The sequence below is a fragment of the Phacochoerus africanus genome, chromosome 4, assembly GCF_016906955.1.
Source record: "Phacochoerus africanus isolate WHEZ1 chromosome 4, ROS_Pafr_v1, whole genome shotgun sequence".
Classification (NCBI taxonomy): Eukaryota; Metazoa; Chordata; class Mammalia; order Artiodactyla; family Suidae; genus Phacochoerus; species Phacochoerus africanus.
The window spans coordinates 136,258,393-136,278,382 of NC_062547.1; the positions used below are offsets into that span (position 1 = coordinate 136,258,393).

Below are 19,990 nucleotides of genomic sequence, written 5' to 3' on the forward strand. Positions count from 1 at the left end.
GACCATGCGCTATTTTTGTACTAGTTTTACAAAATGTTATCAAGGGGAATTGGGTAAAAGATACACAGGCTCTTTATGTCATTTCTTATAGTTGCACATTGATCTATATCTCAGAATTGAAAGTTTAATATATATTTACTATATTAATTATTAAATATTACATTTCCAAAATATATTTAATATCATATACAGTAAATGCAGATATATATTATGAATATATCTACAAAAAATACAAGTAGTCATCAATAGCAGAATGAATGATGGCCTATTAGTCTAATGACCGCCACTCAGCATAAAAAGTCATGAACTGCTGCTAATAGAACAATATGAGTGACTCTAAAAATGAAAACCAAAAGTAAAACCATTGTATTAACCAAAAGAAGTCAGATACAAGAGAATACATCTAATTCTACCTCGGTGAAGTTCTAGAAGCGGCAGAATTAATCTATGGTGATGGAAATCAGAAAGTAGGTATGTTTGAAAGGTGGATAAAGAAGCATCTAGAAAGAGGCACTAGGGCACTTGCTGGAGTGACAATATGTTGTATGGGGTGGCAGTCACACAGATAGATAATAATTGTCAAAACTGATTGAACAACTCAACATCTGTGAATTTAAGTGTGCAAAGTGGACCTCAATAAAACAGAACTATAATTGCCCCAAAAAACTTGGAGAACTTTTGCTCATCCCAAGAGACCATTAAGAGAGTGCCAAGGCGAGCCAGACACAGAGTGAGAGAAATGATGTCATATGTATAATCCACCAAAGGCTCACATCCAGAACCGGGAACTACCCCCAAACAGGAAGAAAAAGACAGACACTCCAACAGAAGAATAAGCTAGAGACTTGAAAAAAGCACTTGGCAAAAGAGAGATTCAAATGCCCCCAAAATGATCAATATGATTAATCATCAAGGAACTGCAAAGTCAAACCACAGTAAGATACCGGAATGAGACAGTCACCGGACCAGCTAAAACTAAAACCACTAACCAAAGCCAAGTGTTAGCAAGGGTGTAGCAACAGGAATTCTCATACCGCTAGAAGGAAAAGGAGTGTAAATTGGTTCACTCAACTTGAGAAAACTGTTTGACATGAGCGATTCAAGTTGAACTTAGGCATCCAGCAATTCAGCTCCTAGGTGTGTACCTACCGGAAATGCAAATGCTCCTGCCAGCAACAAAAAATATGAACATGTGTAAGAATGTTCTTAACAGCCTCATCCATACTACTTCAAAACTGGAAATAACTCAAATGTCCATCAACAGCAGACGAGGTAAATATATTGCAGTGTATTTTTACAATAGAATACTGCTCAGCAATGAGGGTGAGTGAACACACTGAAATAACATGCTGAATCTCACTTCATAATGTAGAAGGAAAGAAGCCAGTCAGGACAGAATATATGCAATACATTACACAATAGATCTACATTGCATATATTGTATAATATATACCACACAATCATACAGCCTACTATGTGATTCAATTTATAGCAAAGTCCAAGCGTCCTAAACTGTAGTGTCTAGGGATGTATGTTTAGGTGGCAAATCTACAAAGCAAAGCAAAGCAGCGATTGCCACGAAGGTCAAAATACAACAGGGAGGGAGGGAGAGGGGGGATGGTTGGGCAAAGGAGCAGGGGCGCCAACAATGTTCTCTTTCTCCACCTGGGCAACAGCTACCTAAGTATGTGCGTTGTAATCATTTGTTAAGCCGTGCACCTGTTTGATGCATTTTCCTAGAGTGTGTTATGTTATGTTCATAATCAAAGCACATTTAAAAGGAAGAAAAAGAGAATACACCTAATTGTTTAAGGCCGAAGGGGAAAATCGGGACAATTTTTCTTGTGACTTTTCCATAGCTGTCTCGTTTTCTGTAACAAGAGGCAATTAGAGATTCAAAAAAAAAAAAGGTCTGGAGTAAGATCTTACCTTAAGTCAAATCTCGTATCAGCTCTGTGACATCGGGCAAGTCGCTTAGCTGTGTGCTTGTTTCCTTATCTATGAAATGGGGATAAGAGTAACCACGTTATTCAGCCAACGTGTACATACACACACACACACACACACACACACACACACACACACACACACACGAGTTCCTGGGAAGCCCTTGCTGTTAGCGACTATTGTAATAGTTTCCATCACATGTACCACAAAGAAACAAAAGTGAAATCCAGTTTTGGGAGAATAATATTCATCAATTTCACTGCGGCTGCTTAATTCTTTTTCTTCTCTGCCTGACTGTGGCACCATGGGGACAGAGGCAGTGTTTGTCCTGACCTACTGGCATCCCCAGCTCGCAGCACAGAGCTGGAATGAAAGGAGCCCAGGTGTTTGGCCTTGAACGCGAAGCTGTGGTAATGGCAGAGGGTAGACACCTGTGTGACCTTGGAGCCAAAGCCCTGCCTCTGTCCTTCCTGCGCAGCGGAGCCAGGCTCCCTTAGCTCGGGCAGGCTAAGGCGCCTCAAAGCAGCCCTCTCTAGGCCCTGGGTGGCAGTGGCTCCAGTCACAAGTTCTTGGGGACAGTCCAGGGCGTGATGGGAGGGACTTTCCGGCCTTGCTTCAGGGAAAGAGAAGGATGGGGAACAGGGAATGGGGGGCTGAAACTCAGAGGAAGCCCCATCTGTCCCCTAGCAGGCCACACCCGGCCTGTGTGACTGGGGATATGCCCAGCTGGGAGAGGCTGCGTGCTGCCAGGGTGCCCTGGGGGAGCTGGGCGGGCAGTCCTGGGACTGTGGGCCACTCCCAGCAGCTCCTTCGGGCTCTCACTCCACGGTGGGCCCCAGGCTCAAGCTGGCCCTTCTGTTATGACATGCTATAAACTCCTCCTGGTACAGAGAGTCCTTTCCCAAACATAAATCCATTTTCTCTTCCTGACAAGCTAATCAGTTACTCACTTTACAAGGTAGGAGGCTGCCGCAAACACAGAGCTCAGACTAAGGTCACCCACACTCGGCCTCACCCCTCCTCCCCCTCCCTTTCTCCCCAGCTCCATCTTCCTAGCAGAGAAGGTAGGTGCAGCCTGGGCCACGACATCCTTAACCCCTGCAAAGCCCAGGACATTCCAGTTAGCCCTGGAGACCCGAGACCCTTCTTCCCTCCCAGGGGATCAGGCCATGTGCTCGGCCTCCCCCCATAGGCTGCAAAATAGTGTGGGAAGGACTCTGAGCCAACAGGTCAGGCCAAGAGTGGGAATTCAACCCAGACCTGTCTGATTCCAGGGCCCCCCGGAGCTCTAACCCACTTCAAGGCACTGCCTCCTCTGGATGGGGCTCAGATGGGAGCGAAGACCAATCCACATGCCAAAGGGGGGCCCAGCAGAGGTGCCCAAAGGCCCTATGAGAAGGGTGAGCAGGAGGTAAAGGATTCCCAGAATATGGCACCTCGAGGTTTACCAGCAGGGAACGGAGGTGGTTCGGGGGTTTTGAGAGAAAGCAGCATAGGGTGTCAGAGCAGAGAGACGAGGATGTGAGGTAAGGAGAGGCTAAGGAGCAGAGGCTTTTCCTCTGAAGCCTCAGCAATAGCGCCAGAGGCGTCTGGGACTCCTGAGGAGGGAGCTGGGAGGTGGGCTTACAGCCTGAGGTAAAAGCCGCTGCCTACTGGTCCCAAATCAGGCTCCCCGGAGTCACTTTAGCAGCCTAGACAGCAGATCACCTGGCCCACACAGGGCTCTGAGATGGGGAGGCAGAAATGGCCCCAACTCCATTTCTGGAACCAGTCCCAGCAACGCCCCCTCCTCATGTCACATAAGTAAAACCACAGGTGAACAGAATCAGGCGACAGACTCACCTCAAACCTCAGGACAGCCTCCTTCTCAGTTCCCCTGGAACACGGCTGACCCTCGCAAGAGAGTTTTAACCTCTTGAACTTGTGCTGGGAAGACCCCACACCAGGTTCAGCCTGCCTCTGAAGCCAGAAAGGAGGCCACTGTTGCACCACCAGGTGAGGCCGAGACAGCCAAATGCAGAGAGAAAGAACCAGAACCCTGTGGCAGCTGCGCCAGCCGTTATCTCCAGCCCCTTTGCCTTTATGGGCAGCAGCTGCTCCGACCAGAACCTGGGATTCGGGGGAAGAGCTGAGTATCACACACAATTCATGTGGGCTTGAGCTTCGTGTGGGAATGCATTCAGCTAAAGCTGACACAGCGCATCCTGGTTCCCCCACTGCCTGCAGCGCCAGGTCCTGGACCATCAGTGGTACGAGGCTGCATGTGGAATACACGAGCCGGGGCTGACCCCGTTTTCTCATCTGATTTCGCAAACACGTCACTGAATGCTTTCAAGCAGGTGACAGGCAGCGCTGAAGAAGGGGCTAGAGATGCCTAAGAGCCAGTCTCTGCTCTCAAGCTCCCACTCTGAGGAGCAGACAAACTGTAGAGAGGGCCACCCCTGCCCACACTCGCCCTCCTGAGTTCACGTCTAGAATCAAAACCCCGGGCAAGACGCACCTGAACGCACCAATTCTAAGTGTCTGCTTCTGTCTGCCTTCAACTTTCAACACATTCTTTTTCAGCTAAGACAGAAACGGGAACTAAAGGGTAACCTATTATGCCCTGAGTGCCGATGTTTGGTGCAGGGCTCCTGGTCTCTCCAGCCACTGACACGAGGAGAGGGGAGCAGACACCGCCACACGTGAATAAGATACACTGGTGCTACGAGACTCAAGTGTGTGTCGTATTTGTACTCTTCAATCCTTTTTGTGCTTCCTTTGGCTCATGCAACCCAACAAGCCAATTTCAATATAGAAATATTGACAGTATTATATCTGAACCAAAAATGAGACGCCATCTAAACATTCTAGAGGCAACGAGCCAAATGAAATATGTAGATATTACATGTTTTTTAAAGAGTATTAATGATATAGAAAGTGTTCATATTTGATAAAAAGCTAGATACAAAACTCTAGGTGAGATAAAATTCACTTAAAAATTAACACACATACATGTCTGAATTATATGCATATTTACAGACCAGCAGCCTGGGTGCCTCTGAAAGATGCTGATAATTTTAATCGGTGTACAATCTGATGCTCCAAAATTCAGAGACTATTCGACTGCACCACTGGGACATGGGTAGCAAAGACTTTGGCATCAGGAAGCAGCCAAGAACCCCAATCCACTAAGGGGGTTGATCCTCCAGGATGGCGGAGCCTTCAACAGGGACACACGGAAGCCAGGATGCTAGAAACACACATGGATTTAGCTGCTTTACTTTTCACAGCAATCCCACAGATTCCAATAAACTTCAGTATGTAGCAGTAAACTGGACCTAAAGTAGGATTTACAAGTGTACATGAAATTCATAAAAGCAAAGACCTATGGCTAAAAGGAACAAAACAAGCTAATCATCTTAGCTTCCTCCCAGACGTGGCATTACCCATCTATCAGTACCCAAATGAAGGGCCCTATGTCACCACTGAAATGAAACACACTTACAAACTCATGGATTTATATCTTTGCCATTTATTTTTAAAATCTTATTCAAAATATGAAATAATACAATTCCAGATATGAAAAAAATTACTGCAATAAAACAGTTCAGGTGTATTTCCATTGTGCTTCCCTTCCTTATTGTAACAGTGAATTGTCCACTCGAGAGAAATGACAGACTGTCCTGCCTCTTCCATCTCTACACAAAGCACATGCCCACTGGCTCACCAGCCTTTGTGAGTGGCGTTTAACATGTATGAGGGTTATGTTTTTTAAAAAGTTGTGGTGACACTTGTAAGTCACCCACGGTTCAAATCACATATTTACATACCGATCAATTTCTTATGCTAGAAAGACAGGCTAAAATTAAATACAGTAAATAATTACCAGTCATAACTAAAAAAAAAGAAGAAAACAAAACCAATACAAGAGGAGAACGAGTCAGTGCACACAAATATCCTTTAGGTACACAAACAACTTCATTCGGGCATAGTTTTAATTTGAAAGTGACAATGGCTCCTAAAATTTATTCAAACTTAGAGGAACCCGTGCTATAATCAATTGCTAACTAAAAGCAACTGTAAGCATTTAATATTTTACCACGATTTCTAACCCTCAATTTAGCTCAGTAATTCAACCCAAAAAATGTTTTCCATATAACATTTTATTTATGTCCATTGCAAACTGCAGTCTTTAGCGCCAGATTTTCTAGACACATTTATTAATGGGTTGCCTAAAACTGTGGTCAGAATGAGCAATAATAAATTACCTATAAATTATCCAAAAATATCTAAAGCAACCGTCCTGGAAGAAAAAAATGTTACTTATATGCAAAGCATTTTGATATACATCCTTGTAAATTACAGTTTGGGAGCACAAAGAAATGTGTGCTTAAGAAACAGCATCTGGGTGGCAGAAAGAGAATTTGAGCCAGCAATCAGATATGTTAGAACTTACAAGTCTAGGATCTTTAAACGGAGCATACCAACACTTCCAGAAGAAGTACAGTAAAGAAATCTAAGACAATAAAAACGAACAGGTAACGCTTAGCTCCACGTTTTGGACACCTGATTGAGTTCACCTCTAAAAATGTAGATAAAAAATTATAGACTCCTTGTTTGTGATACTTCATTACCAAAGCACCGAGGCAAAATAAAGAGAGGCCCACCTCTCACTTAAGTACTAACTGCCAATGGCAAACATCTGCACAATATCATATAAAAAGTCAAGCAAATAAAATTACATAATAAGCAGACTCAAATCACAGTGCTTTAAAATATATAATCATTGGTAATCTTCAGAGAAGGCATTGCCTCATTCACATTCTGGTCTAGACGATGATATTCCACTGTTTTAGAACAAAGACCATCACGCCATTTCCTGCTTTGAACCAGAAGGAAAATCTGGAATAAAACAAAATAAATGAGATTTGCAAAAGAGAAGATATGCGAAGAGTTTTTACAACAAGTGAAATATCTCTCTCCTAGGTTCCCAAATACCGAAGTAGAACATCATATACATGTAACAAGTTAGTTACTACAGTATATGCACATGGTGCAGCACAGTCCCGCAGTCCACTGTTAGTAACAGTGACTGTTCTAATCGTGTTCCCTTTGGTCATCATTTCCTGACAGGGTAGCACAGCAGTGAAGATGATAGTCTGAGCGATCAGTGGTATTCTGATTACTGGTTCTTCAGTATTTCTGTTTTGGAACTTACTCATTTCTGTTTGTTCTCTCAGCTCTTAATGGCAATAATGGCAGGGTCTACCTAACTCTTTGGATTGGAACAGAGATTATTATTAACCTCAGTATATATTTTTATTGCCTTTATGTTGTTGCAATAGAATAAAAATTTTGAAGAGTTCCAAAAAAAAAAAAGAAGTAAAACATCAACAGCAAAAGGGCTATTTTGTTTTCCATCCTGTAAACAAGGGCAGAGGGTGCTTTTTAAATTTCAATGTACAGCAGAGTGCTTGCAAAAGACTTAATTCCTGGCCTCTATCTTCAGAGATGAGTGAGGAGATTGCAGTGGAGCCCAAGAACCCACCTGTTTAACAAGTCCCTTAGGTGTTCATAATAGAGATGGTCCAACACTAAACCCTGGAATAGAATATCGCTGGAATTCAAAGTTTTGTACACCTACAAATATTTACAGAGCTAGTGGTAGACTGTGAAACCATAAATAACCAAAAGGGTTTGTCTGCTTGGTTTTTAATTCAAAACCACAAGCAAGATACTGGAATCACTGACTCGGAAACCTGGAAGGCACTGTGAAATTATCTTGTCCAGTGCTATCATTTCCCCGGGGAGAAAACAAGGTCCCAGAGGGGAAGATGGCTTGCCAGGAATGGCAAAGAACAATAAAGTCAGGAACTGAGACTTCTTGGCCAGTAAGTATTAAAAAGGACCTCATGGGAGTTCCCGTCGTGGCGCAGTGGTTAACGAATCCGACTAGGAACCATGAGGTCAAGGGTTCGGTCCCTGCGCTTGCTCAGTGGGTTAAGGATCCGGCATTGCCGTGAGCTGTGGTGTAGGTTGCAGACGCGGCTCGGACCCCGCGTTGCTGTGGCTCTGGCCTAGGCCGGCAGCTACAGCTCTGATTAGACCCCTAGTCTGGGAACCTCCATATGCCGTGGGAGCGGCCCAAGAAATAGCAAAAAGACCAAAAAAAAAAAAGACCTCGTGTCTGATCTCCCTTCAACTGTTTAAAAAGCTTAACTGCCCAGTACCCAGATGCACCCTCACGCTAATTACCATCCAGTCCTATTCAAGCCTCCTCTGCCTCATATAATCCAACAAACCAATTCCAGTACAGAATGTTCACAGTATTATCTCTGAATCAAAAACTGGAAGCCATCTAAATACTCAAAAGGAAAATAGCTAAATAAATCATGTGCCTAGTAAATCACGTTTTTAAAGAATATAAATGATATGAAAAATGCTCATGATTTAAGTAAAAGGCAAGATACACAACTCTAAATAAAATCAAATTCATTTAAAAATTACCGTAACACATATATGTCTGACTAATACGAACATTTACAGACCAGAAAGACACCAAAATGTTAATAATGCTCAGCTTTGAGTAGCAGCTTACATTCTCTTTTCTATACTTTTCTGCATTTTCTGAATCCCTCAAAAAGATATGTAATTCTCTTACGACCAGAAAAAAAATTATCAAGATATCATTCAGTTCAATGTTTAATAAATTTGAAGGACTAAATTAATAATCTTTCTCCACAAGTACTCCCACTGAAGGAGCAATGCTAAATTGAGATAAAAAAGCTTTATTTTTTTAAAATCATTGGGCTTTGATTTGACTCAATAAAAATGACTTGGCTTCTTTTTTCAGAAACACATGTAGTAAAGCATTCTGTCTGTCATTTGTTAAAGTGCATCACAGATTTATATACTGATGAGACATCTCAATATTTGATCATCAATTGAAACCTGACTAAAAAGAAAAAACTCTGGATCAGCAAAAGCATTAATAAGAAATATGATTGGGAGTTTCCACCATGGCTCAGCAGTTAACGAATCTGATTAGCATCCATGAGGACACAAATTCGATCCCCGGCCTCGCTTAGTGGGTTAGGGATCCAGCATTGCCATGAGCGGTGCTGTAGCTTGCAGAGGCGGCTCAGATCCTGCATTGCTGTGGCTGTGACACAGGCTGGCAGCTACAGCTGCGATTCGACCCCTAGCCTGGGAACCTCCATGTGCCATGGGTGCAGCCCTAAGAAAAAGACAAAAAAAAAAGAAAGAAAGAAAGAAATATGACTGAGATAATAGGAGACAACTAGAGGGGCTGAAAAACCCCAAACTTACCTTCCTTTTGTTGTGATATGTAACATAAATAACAGCAATACAAAAGGCAAAAATAATAAGATGGAAAAAGAAATGGCTATCTTCCTCCTCTACATTTGAGGGCGGGGTCTTGAAAGAGCGCACTGACTGTTCAATCTCCATGTAGCTCCTGTTTTCTTCCAAGGCCTCGTTGGACTCCTCGTCCCTGGGACTGGCGGTCCAGTCGTAGTCCGGTTCTCCGTAATCGCCGTTGTCCAGCGTGTCTCTGGCAGTGGGCGGGGAACTGTTCAGGGTCAGGAGGTCCTCCTCCTCTATGCTGGGATCCTCGTTGTGGTCGGCTTCCTCTTGGGACAGAGAAGTCGCAGGCGAGGAATAAGGGGACACGGACGCCACTCTGCTTTTCTCTGTGCGAGTCGCGGGAGAGAGGGTGGTACTGACTTGGGAAGGAGAAGGTCCGGTTTGGTTTTCAGACGTTAAAGCTTTCCTGTCTGGAGTAGAAACATTCGGCTGGAGTGTAGGCTGGCTCGACGCGTGAGTCTGTGACAAAGCTGAAATAAGTAAGTGAAGAACAATAAACACAAAGCTCCAAATTTATTCCCCCCGAGCTAGAAGCACACAGCCCTCAATTCTTCACTAGGCCAGGCTCGGCCCCCCGTCTTTCCATTCGGGGGACAGGGTGGTGTGGGCCCTCAGGTCCAACGTCTGTGAAAGGAAAACAGGGGTCACAAGCTCTGTGTGGACGCTGCCGCTGTGGCCTCGAGTCAGAGCCCTCTCTCATCGCTTCTTTTTCTTATGCTGGCAGCCGCTGTAATGCAACCGGGCTCTTGTGCTGCTGAAGTTCTTACTACCTGGTGAATATTTTGGGTGTTATTTCAGTTTGATTTTTTTCATTGTATTTCATTTTACATTCAGGACCCAAAAGTCAGAGGTACCTGTAATACTGTGAGCAATTACACTGTTATTCTCCTAGTCCAGTCACCCTTCTGCTCCCTTGGGAGATCATTCAAATTTTCCTCTGTCCTTAAACTTCTAACACCTTCTCTGCTGTCCTCATTTTCAAATGCGAGCACCACTTCCGAACTTCTCTGAGAAAAAGGAAACCATCAGAAGGAAACCATGACCTCCCACAACTGTAAGCTCACCAATCCAACGTCCTGCCTGGCATCTCCTCTCACATGTCTGTCATCAAATTAACATGTGCAACATAAAGTCTGCCTTTGGCTTCGAGGAACATGGAGTAGATGTGTTTCTCCCTATTCTTCCCACTAAAGACAACTAAAAAGCCTGCATATTACACATAGAATAACATAAGGCAGAGTAGTTACGGACCTCAAGACCTGAGAAACAACCCAGTAGTAATGTCCCTGCTTTTCTTTTTACCTTACGTATTCCAGACTTGGAGTTGAAGGGGCCAGCAACCTGGAAACACCCAGGGGTATGGACAAAAAGAGTCCCCCAAATGCCTACTCTTTCTTGCCATAAGATCGGGAGAGAGGCAGCCTCACAAGAAAGAAAATGACAACAGGAGTTCCCGTCGTGGCTCAGTGGTTAACGAATCCAACTAAGAACCATGAGGTTGCAGGTTCGATCCCTGGCCTTGCTCAGTGGGTTAAGGATCCGGCGTTGCCATGAGTTGTGTTGTTGGTTGCAGACACGGCTCAGATCCCACGTTGCTGTGGCTCTGGCGTAGGCCGGCAGCTACAGCTCCGATTCGACCCATAACCTGGGAACCTCCATATGCAGAAGGAGTGACCCTAGAAAAGGCAAAAAGACAAAAAAAAAAAAAAGAAAAGAAAATGACAACAACTACTCTAAGCAAACACCAAAAAAAAACAACTCTGGCGCCGCTCACACTTATACCAGCAAAGGCTGAATGGGGAGCCTAGACGTCCCGCCTCACCGAGCTTCAACAAGCTGCCCCCTCTCCTCCACAACAGCGCACAGTCAAGACTTTAACCACAACCCAGTAACAGCAAGGCCACCCCCAGCATTATGTCAGGGCAGGCCGTGAGGGTAGCCCAAACTTTCAGCCCTGCCCAGAACTAACAGGATCACCACCACCCTTTGGGTGTCAACAGAGATCAAGGGGAGACCCTAGGTTTCTATCTCTACCTGCCAGTAATGCGCCTCGACCACCACCTCTCCTGCCAGAGCAATGCCATAAAAAGGCAAAGGAAAGTGAAAGTTTAAATAAGACCAGAGTCTTACAAACACGACTTAAAACTTAAAAACACAAACTATCACAACTTAACCCATTTGAAATACATAATCTGCATAGCCCTTTAACTATTATGGAAACTGAATTCATAACTTTAAAACTCCCGAAAAATCAATCTCCAGCCCAGATGGTTTCCCTGGAAAATGCTACCAAATGTTTAATAAAGAATTTAAACCAATTCTACACCATCTCTTGCAGAGAGCTGAGGAGAGAGAACACATCAAAACCCATTTATGAAGCTAATATTATCATCCTGATACCACAACCAGAGACTACAGAAAAAGAAAATTACAGACTGATCTTTCACAAACACAGATGCAAAAATCCTTAACAAATGAGCAAATAGAAATCAATAATATATAAAAAGAATGCTACTCCATGATCAGTAAGGTTTATTCCAGGGATGCACAATGGTCAATATTCAAAAGTCAATCAATTATATCAGTCAACATAATTCACTATATTAACAAGCTAAATGAACCTCGTGGCCTAAGTCTCACACCTTTCATAAAAATTAACTAAAAATGGATCACAAGTTTAAATGTAAATTGTAAAACTACCCAGGTTTTAGAAAAAGGACAAAATCTTCAGAATCTAGGACTAGGCAACAACTTCTTAGACCTGATACCAAAAACACAATACATAAAAGGAAAAACTCACCAAGTGGATTCCATCCAAATTTAAAAATTTTTGTTCTGTGCAAGACCTTCTTGTGAGGATGAAAAAACAAGCTACAAAGTGAGAGAATTACTGGTAAGCCTCAAACCCAACAAAGTATCTAGAATACATAAAGAAATCTGACTACTCAAAAGTGAAAAAGCAAACAATCCTCTTTGAACATGGGCAAAACACATAAAGAGACATTTCACCAAAAAATATACAGAGGGCAAATAAGCATTTGTAAAGATGTAAACTATTCAGGAAAGGCACATTAAAACCTCAATGAAGTATCACCGCACAACTATCAGAATGGCAAAATTTTTTTAAATGACAATACCAAAGGTTGGCAAGGATGCAGAGAAACAAGATCACGCATACGCTGCGGGTGGTAATGTAAAACAGGGCAACCATTCCAGAAAACAGCTTGGCAGTTTCATAAAAAACTAAATGTGCAACTACCATATGACCCAGCAATTACAATCTTGGGCATCTATCCCAGAGAAATGAAAACTTATGTTCACACAAAAATCTCTACATAAGTGTTTATAAGAGCCTCATTCATAATAGCCAAAAACTGGAAACCACCCAGATGTCCTTCAATAGATGAACAGTCAGACAAAGTGTAGTATATCCATACAAGGGAATATTACTCAGCCATGAAAAGGAACACACTACTGACACATGAAATAACTTGGATCAATCTCCTGAGAATTATGCTAAGTGAAAAAAGCCAATCCCAAAAAGTTACATACTGTATGATCCCATTTATATCACATCACAAATGACAAAAATCAGAGAAATAAACGATAGTGGTTGCCAGGATTTCAGGAGGAAGTAGGAAGAGGAAAGAAATGAGCGTGGCTATAAAAGCACAACAGGAAAGGCCCTTATGGTAACAGAAATGTTGGTATCTGGACTGTATTGATGGGAGTATCCTGGCTGTGATACTGTACTACTGTTTTGCAGGATGCTACCATCAGGAAAAACTAGGTAAAGAGTACACAGAATTTCTGTAATTTTATTTTTGCAGCTGCAAGTGAATCTACAATTATTTCAGAATGAAAAAAAGTTTCAAGAAATACATTTTTACTCCCCACTCCAAAAAGAAAAAACAAAAACAAAACGAAACAAAACTTATTCCACCTAGATTCTCCCTCTCAGCTCAAGGCAACTCCATTTTTCTGTTATGTAAGCCAAGAGCCTTGGCGTCATTATTTTAACACCCACATCCCATCTGTTACCCGACCTTCAAAATACGTGCAGAATTTGGAGAGTTTTCACCTTTCCCTTGCCACTGCCTAGTCCAAGCTACCATCATCTCGCCTGGATTGCTACAGTAGCTTTCTGAATGATCCGCCTGCTCCTAGCCTGGCCTCTAGCGCACGCTCTCAACCTAACAGCCAGAGTCATCCCATAAAGACTTAAGTTAGGTGAAGTTACCCCTCTGCTTAAAACCTCCCAGTGGCGCTCCACCTGCCTCCAAAGGGAAATTCAAAGTCTTTATAAAAGCCTCGAAGATCCTCTGCGGTCTGGTCCCCATCATCTCGATGCTCTTACTAACCTTCCTAACTACTCCATCCCCACTGCCTACTTAACAGACAGCAGGCCTTCAATAAATATTTACTGAATAGGCTCTTCACCCAACGCTTCACCACAAATACCACGCTGCTTCCCAAGCAGCATCTCTGCACCTACCGCTCCCCGTGAAAAGCCTTTCTCATAGTTCCGAGGGGGTCAAACCCCACTCACTCTTCTGAGGACACCTCCACGTCACCATATTCGTTGCTGGAGCTCCAATACCTAGCACCAAGCAGGAGTAGAATTAATAAACACTGTTCACGGAGTAAAAGCAGGGAAGGTATATACAAGAAAACAAACTAAGAATTCCTCAGAAACATTCGATGCAAGTGAGATCAACCTCCTAGACCGCCATTCCTTCAAATTAGAGAAGTTGATCCAGTCAGATATGAAGAGTATTCGGAACAAAGAGATAACTCCGACTTTATGGATTTGAGCACACACACACACACACACACACAAAGGCTTATAGACTTCTAAATGTATGTTCAATTTCTATCCTTTCCTATTTGGTATGACCTCTCTAGTTAAAACTTTACATCTTAAAAATATTTTAATTTTAGTTTAAACTGCCTTAAAATAAACTATATCAACTTTTCTCAAACAAGAATGAAGTTCCCATCATGGCTCAGCAGAAATAAATCTGACTAGTATCCATGAGGATGCAGGTTCGATCCCTGGCCTAGCTCAGTGGGTTAAGGATCCTGCGTTACAGTGAGCTGTGGTGTAGGTCACAAATGTGGCTTGGGTCTGACGTTGCTGTGGCTGTGATATGAGCCAGTAGCTGCAGCTCTGATTTGACCCCTAGCCTGAGAACCTCCATATGCCATGGGTGCAGGCCTATAATAAAAAAAAAAAAAAAAAAAAGAATACAGAGGACCCTAAGAATTCATTCACACACTCGACTGGGAAACACTGCCTTAAAAATCAAATATATTACACATTAAATAAATTTAGGTGGCATCTTGGGAGAAATATGATGGCAAATGTAGAAAGTAGGCACTTTTGAAATGGTATGGCAAGACTTGGTTATACCGTGAGCATCTAGTGATCCAAAATACCGCTTACATTAACTTTCCTAAGCTTTTTATCAAAGCAAAAACATAAAACTTACAAAGTCTTACAGACTGCCAAGAATACACCCAAGTACCGAGATTTTAAGAAACAATATAGAACAAGTTTAAATACATCTGATATGGTAACTTTCTAGCTTTCTACACTTAACTGAATAGGAACTTAAAACATTCTAGCTAGATTTTAATTTAATTACAAGAGCAATTACTTTGAAATCACTCTTCCATAAGGCACGCTTAGAAAGAACACTACCCTGAACTGTAATGGAGCTGCTTCCCTATTAAAAGCAAATATATTAGTTTTCGTGTTAAGCTATTTTCAATAGGGGATAATCTGAATTTAAAATTGATATATACAAAAACTTAATAAAGAAAAAAGATTCCCTGCAATGTCACTGTGTAGTTGGAGCAATATTTATGGGGCCCTAACAAGTAAAAACAGACAAGAGGACACCTGAAGACTCCACACTCCCCTCGCTTACCGCCCATCACACGATTCTCCACCGTCTCCTGTGAAAAGCAGTTGTTTCTAAAACTATAGTTACCAGCTATATATACCCCAAACCATATTTCTTAAGCATTACAGCAAGAAATATAAATGTTTAAATATCAGTTTTTTCTTAAATGACTAAATGACCAAAACTCCCATATTACTTAGGTACCTTAGGAACAGGAATATCTGCAGCAACCAGAGAAATCCTCATTATATTTTACTAACGATGAAAGGACTTTGGGAAAATGGACCACAGTCCTTCCCCGCAGACTTACAAACACTGCCCAGAGGGTGGTCCGGGTGCCCGGCCCTCCGAGCTGCTGGGGGAATCGCAGTAAGTAGTCCCAGCACTGGAGCGGAGGGAGGCACGGCAGGACAGCGCCTGTTGGCCCGTAAGTGAACACTGTCCCATTCACACTGTTTTTTTCATCTGAACTCAAAAAAGATTTAGGCAGAAAAGGCAGGATTGTGTCCTGACTTGAAATTTAAAAAGGAAGTACTAAACAAGATACCGTTTAATCATTATAAATTCTTACCAGTGGATGTGTTCCCTCTACACCTCAGGCCCTGGTTTACAAGTTTCCTCATTTCTCAATAAAGCCTTCAATATCTCAAGTCACACTGTAATACTGCTAGGAAAAGGAATACTTAATCATGAAGCATTATTTACAACAGCCAAGATATGGAAACAGCCCGTGGATAAAGAAACTGTGGGGTGTGTATACACACACACACACACACACATATACATATATATGATGGACTATCATTCAGACATAAAAAAGAAAGGAATCTTGCCATTTGCAACAATATGAATGGCCCTTGAGGGCATTATGCTAAGTGAAACAAGTCAGAGAAAAGCAAATGCCCTATGGTTTCATTTACATGTGGAATCTAAAAAACAAACAAACAAATCAAAAAGCCAAACTCACAGATACAAAGAACAGAATGGTGGTTGAGGGTGCGCAGGGGCGGGGAGGGGGTGGGGGTAATGAGAATCAAAAGGAACAAATTTCCAGTTATAAAGTAAGTATGAGCATATAATGTACAGCATGGTGTCTACAGTTATACATACCATCTACATACTTGAAAGCTGCTAAGAGTAAATCTTAAAAGTTATTATAAGAAACAAATATTTTGTTAACTGTGTGGTGGAGAGTAACTAGATTTAGTGTGGTGATCTCAGTGCATACAAACATTGAATCATTATGCTGTAACCTGAAACTAATACATCAATTATACCTCAATAAAAAAAATTTAAAAACAAATACTGAAATCCTACGGATCCATTAAAAGGAAGCAGAGATGTCTGGTTTACCAAGGACCCAGAGAAGGGGAACCATGTTTACAAAGAATTTCCTTGTCCCTGAACCCCTCTCCTCCGCCCAAGCCCCAGTATTCTGGCTGTTTACCAGGCACCACAAGCTCCCAGTCCTCAGGGATGCCCCAGTACTCAAAGACAGCTCTTTCCCCTTCACCTTTGCGCTCCAAAATATTCCATCAGCTCAGCGCCGTCACTGCCCCTACTCACTTCCGTCTTTACCACTGATCTCACCCATTCTGGGAAGCCCACACCTTCCCTTGGCCCTGCTAGATCCTGGGCACCCGCCTCTCTCTAGACCCCACACCTCCTAATCTCAGTCATCTCCTAAGCACCTGCCCTCCCTGTCCCCTCTTACAGACCCTCCTAACTCCCACTTCTGTAAAGGAAAAAAAAAAAAAAAAAAAGTTGCCTGCCATTACAGTCTACAGGAATCAAGCCACCAACGACTGCAGGTGCCCACTGATAGTGCGCCAGAGGGGACTTCAAGATAGAGAAAAACAGGATGAAGTATTTTGTTTTGGATGTACAGGCCCCCAGATAGTTAAGAAGCCTATCTAAGAAAGAATTTCAGCAACCCCAGATTCTTGCGTCTTCCCGTACATAGAAAAGGACTAAAATCATGAACTCGAGATATCTTTTCTCTGTGATTAGCAGTCATCTTTTGATCTTCGACTACATGGTTTTTTTTTTTTTTCCAGCAAAAAATTCATACATATTCTGGCTCCTCCTTTACCTCGTCCAATAATTTCTCAGAGCTATCTAAAAAGCTATCTTCCCGGCTACAGCCGTCAGTAAGACACGGAATACGCTCAACTCACAGCTCCTCGAGTTGTGTGGCTTTTTTAAAATCAACGCCTCCAAGGAATTTTGGAGACCGCATCACCGCCATTCTCTGTGGCAACCCTTTCTCCAAGACTCTCTAGACACCACCACCACTCCTCCCTCCCCGCCCATCTACACACTCCTCCCTGGGTCCCTGCAGCCCCACTCCTCAGGCCTCTTAGAGACCCCATCTCCGCAGACTCCTTCAGACAGCCTACCCTCCCTTCTCAGGGCCGTAGAGACCCTGACCCTCCACACATGATCGCCACCAGCTCCGAACACTCCGAAGCGCCGGTTCCCCGGCCGGGCCTGCCTCGCTGCCGGTACCCAGGCCCTCCCCATCTTCCTGCGCCCGCCCTGCCGCCGCGCCCCCTTTACCGCTGGATATGAGGACAGACGCAAGCAGGACCGCCAGGACCAGCGGCCGCGCCAGCCCCGTGGGAACCTGGATGCCTGGCTTGGGCGGCAGCTTGGCTTGTACAGCGCCTCTCATCCTGCTCGGGGCGGCGGCAGCCATAACGGTCTCGGCTACGAGCCTGCGCGGTTGCTAGGCTCTACGTCATGACGTCAGACACTGCGTATGCTATCTCGGCCCTAAGCATCTACGTCCCAGCGTGATGACGTCGTAGCGGGGCAGCGCGGCTCTGTGAGCCGGAGTGAAGGAAGTGGGATGGTGTGAGTGGCGCAAGCGGCAGGCGTCCCAAACTTGGCCCGGAGTTTAGCTGTAATGCGTAAGGTGTGGAGAGGGTCAGAACGAGCCTCCCCGCCCCCTCCCTCTCACGGCTACTATATAGCTAATAACAGTGTTTTAAAACGTTTAGAAGGTATATCCACCTGTGTAACAGACCGATCTCCTAAGAGCAGTATCCTCCCTCCCCCTCCTAAAAGCAAACGAATGTTAAAATTGGGTGGTAAGTTTTAGGTATTTGTTTTATTTAACTTTGCCCACAAATCATTTATTACTTTAACAAACATTTAGCACCTCTCCATATTTCAGTATACCGCGCTGAACAAAATGAACCCCCGCCACCTTCGTGGAATTTATTTTCCTGTGCGAGAGACTACAGGATAAAATGTATACTCTGTACTTGGTAAAGGTATTATGGAGGACAAACAGGAATATGGGCCAGGAAAGAGGGGTGCATTAAGTTCCTATTTTGTAGTTTTGTAACTTAAGACAAAACCCCCAGTATATGAAAATGCACATTTAGAAACTTCCAGGAAGTTCCCTCGGGGCACTAGCAACAATGCTTTGGTCTGTGTTTTCTGTGACTGTTTTCTTAGTAAATGTCTGTAGGCTTCAGATCGTAAAATTGCATTTGATTGATGTGCAGGAAAATCAGTATGGCATGAAGCAAGACATTTATTTCACCCGCGGCTTCACACTCTGGTCTCCCTGAGTCCTTCAGAAGATTGCCGCCTTCCCCCAGAGACAGTTGAGCTGCCTCTTGGAAGAGAGAAGGGCCTATGTTCTCCTGAATCTGGTTTCCCTTAACATTTATCTGGCCCCAGTGACCGCTCAGAAACACACAAACTCTGTGTTAGGAAAACTAAGAAGTCATTCATATGTTCACTTCTCTAAGCCCACCACAAGCCCAGATAGACTGAATGGTGCCCTTTTTGCAGAACTTCCAGGGTAGACAGAGTACAAAGTCCTCCCGAGTTCCCCTGGAGCATTCCCTCTGTGAGTACAGAAACCATCGTTTAATGAATAAGCCTCTTCAATTCCAGCTTCTACTTACTTATTGAGAGATGCAGACTTCAACAGGTCTTTTTGCTGTAATAAATGCACCTTAAATCCTTTCTTCCTTGACCAGTTTGTTCCTTTGTCTCCATACCAGATTGTTTCATTTCTCTGACTGGTGAGATGTCATGAACCCAAGGCATTTTGCATAATATTCCGAGATGCTGCACCCAACAGGCAGACGCTTAATATGTAAATGGGAGGAAAATAATCCCTCATACTCAGAGGGCCCTTTGTACTTTTCAAAATACCAGTACTGCACCTGGCATCTGACTGAACGTACTCAACAACCTATATTTGCCAAAAATCTCACACAAATTTAAGAGAGCTGACTTTGAAATAGCTGCAGGTCCTTATGAACCCCATGAAAACAGTATAACAAAATACTGGGACCGGAAGATTTGGGGTGACCCGTTATTCAAGATGCTAAAAGTAAATCTAATACCCTTTTGGAATTGTCACTTCCAAAACCCAGAGAAAGGAAATTCTGCCTAAAAAGATGTATTACTGAATAGGAAAAAAATGTTGACATTTGATGAAGCTGGGTAATATCTTTGTAGAATTGTTACAATGCTACTTCCTAAATGTTTGAAACACCAATTATTTTAAAATATGCATATGGTAGAATTCTGAAATCATCCCAGTGACCCATGCCTTTCTATGACCCCGGGCCCTAGAGGGTAGGAAGGACCTGTGAACAGGGTAGGGTACCACTCCTGTAATTAGGTTATGCTGTGGACAGCTGACGTTAATGGGAGATTATCCTCTGTGGAATTGACCTAATCAGGTGAGCCTTCACAAGGGCTGGGGCAGTTAGAAGTTATGGCGATGTAATGTATGT

The 19,990-nt window shown here is 43.3% G+C and overlaps 1 protein-coding gene across 1 annotated transcript; it reads right to left on the reverse strand.

Annotated features, from left to right (window-relative positions):
- Positions 1-5,463: 5,463 nt before the first annotated feature.
- Positions 5,464-17,970, reverse strand: C4H5orf15 (chromosome 4 C5orf15 homolog). The gene is made up of 3 exons (XM_047778624.1): positions 17,784-17,970; positions 9,259-9,785; positions 5,464-6,831 (listed from the first exon to the last, which is right to left on the reverse strand). The coding sequence occupies exons 1-3, from the start codon at positions 17,920-17,922 to the stop codon at positions 6,700-6,702; spliced, it is 798 nt and encodes a 265-aa protein (XP_047634580.1). The 5' UTR covers positions 17,923-17,970; the 3' UTR covers positions 5,464-6,699.
- Between the last annotated feature and the right edge of the window lie 2,020 nt (positions 17,971-19,990).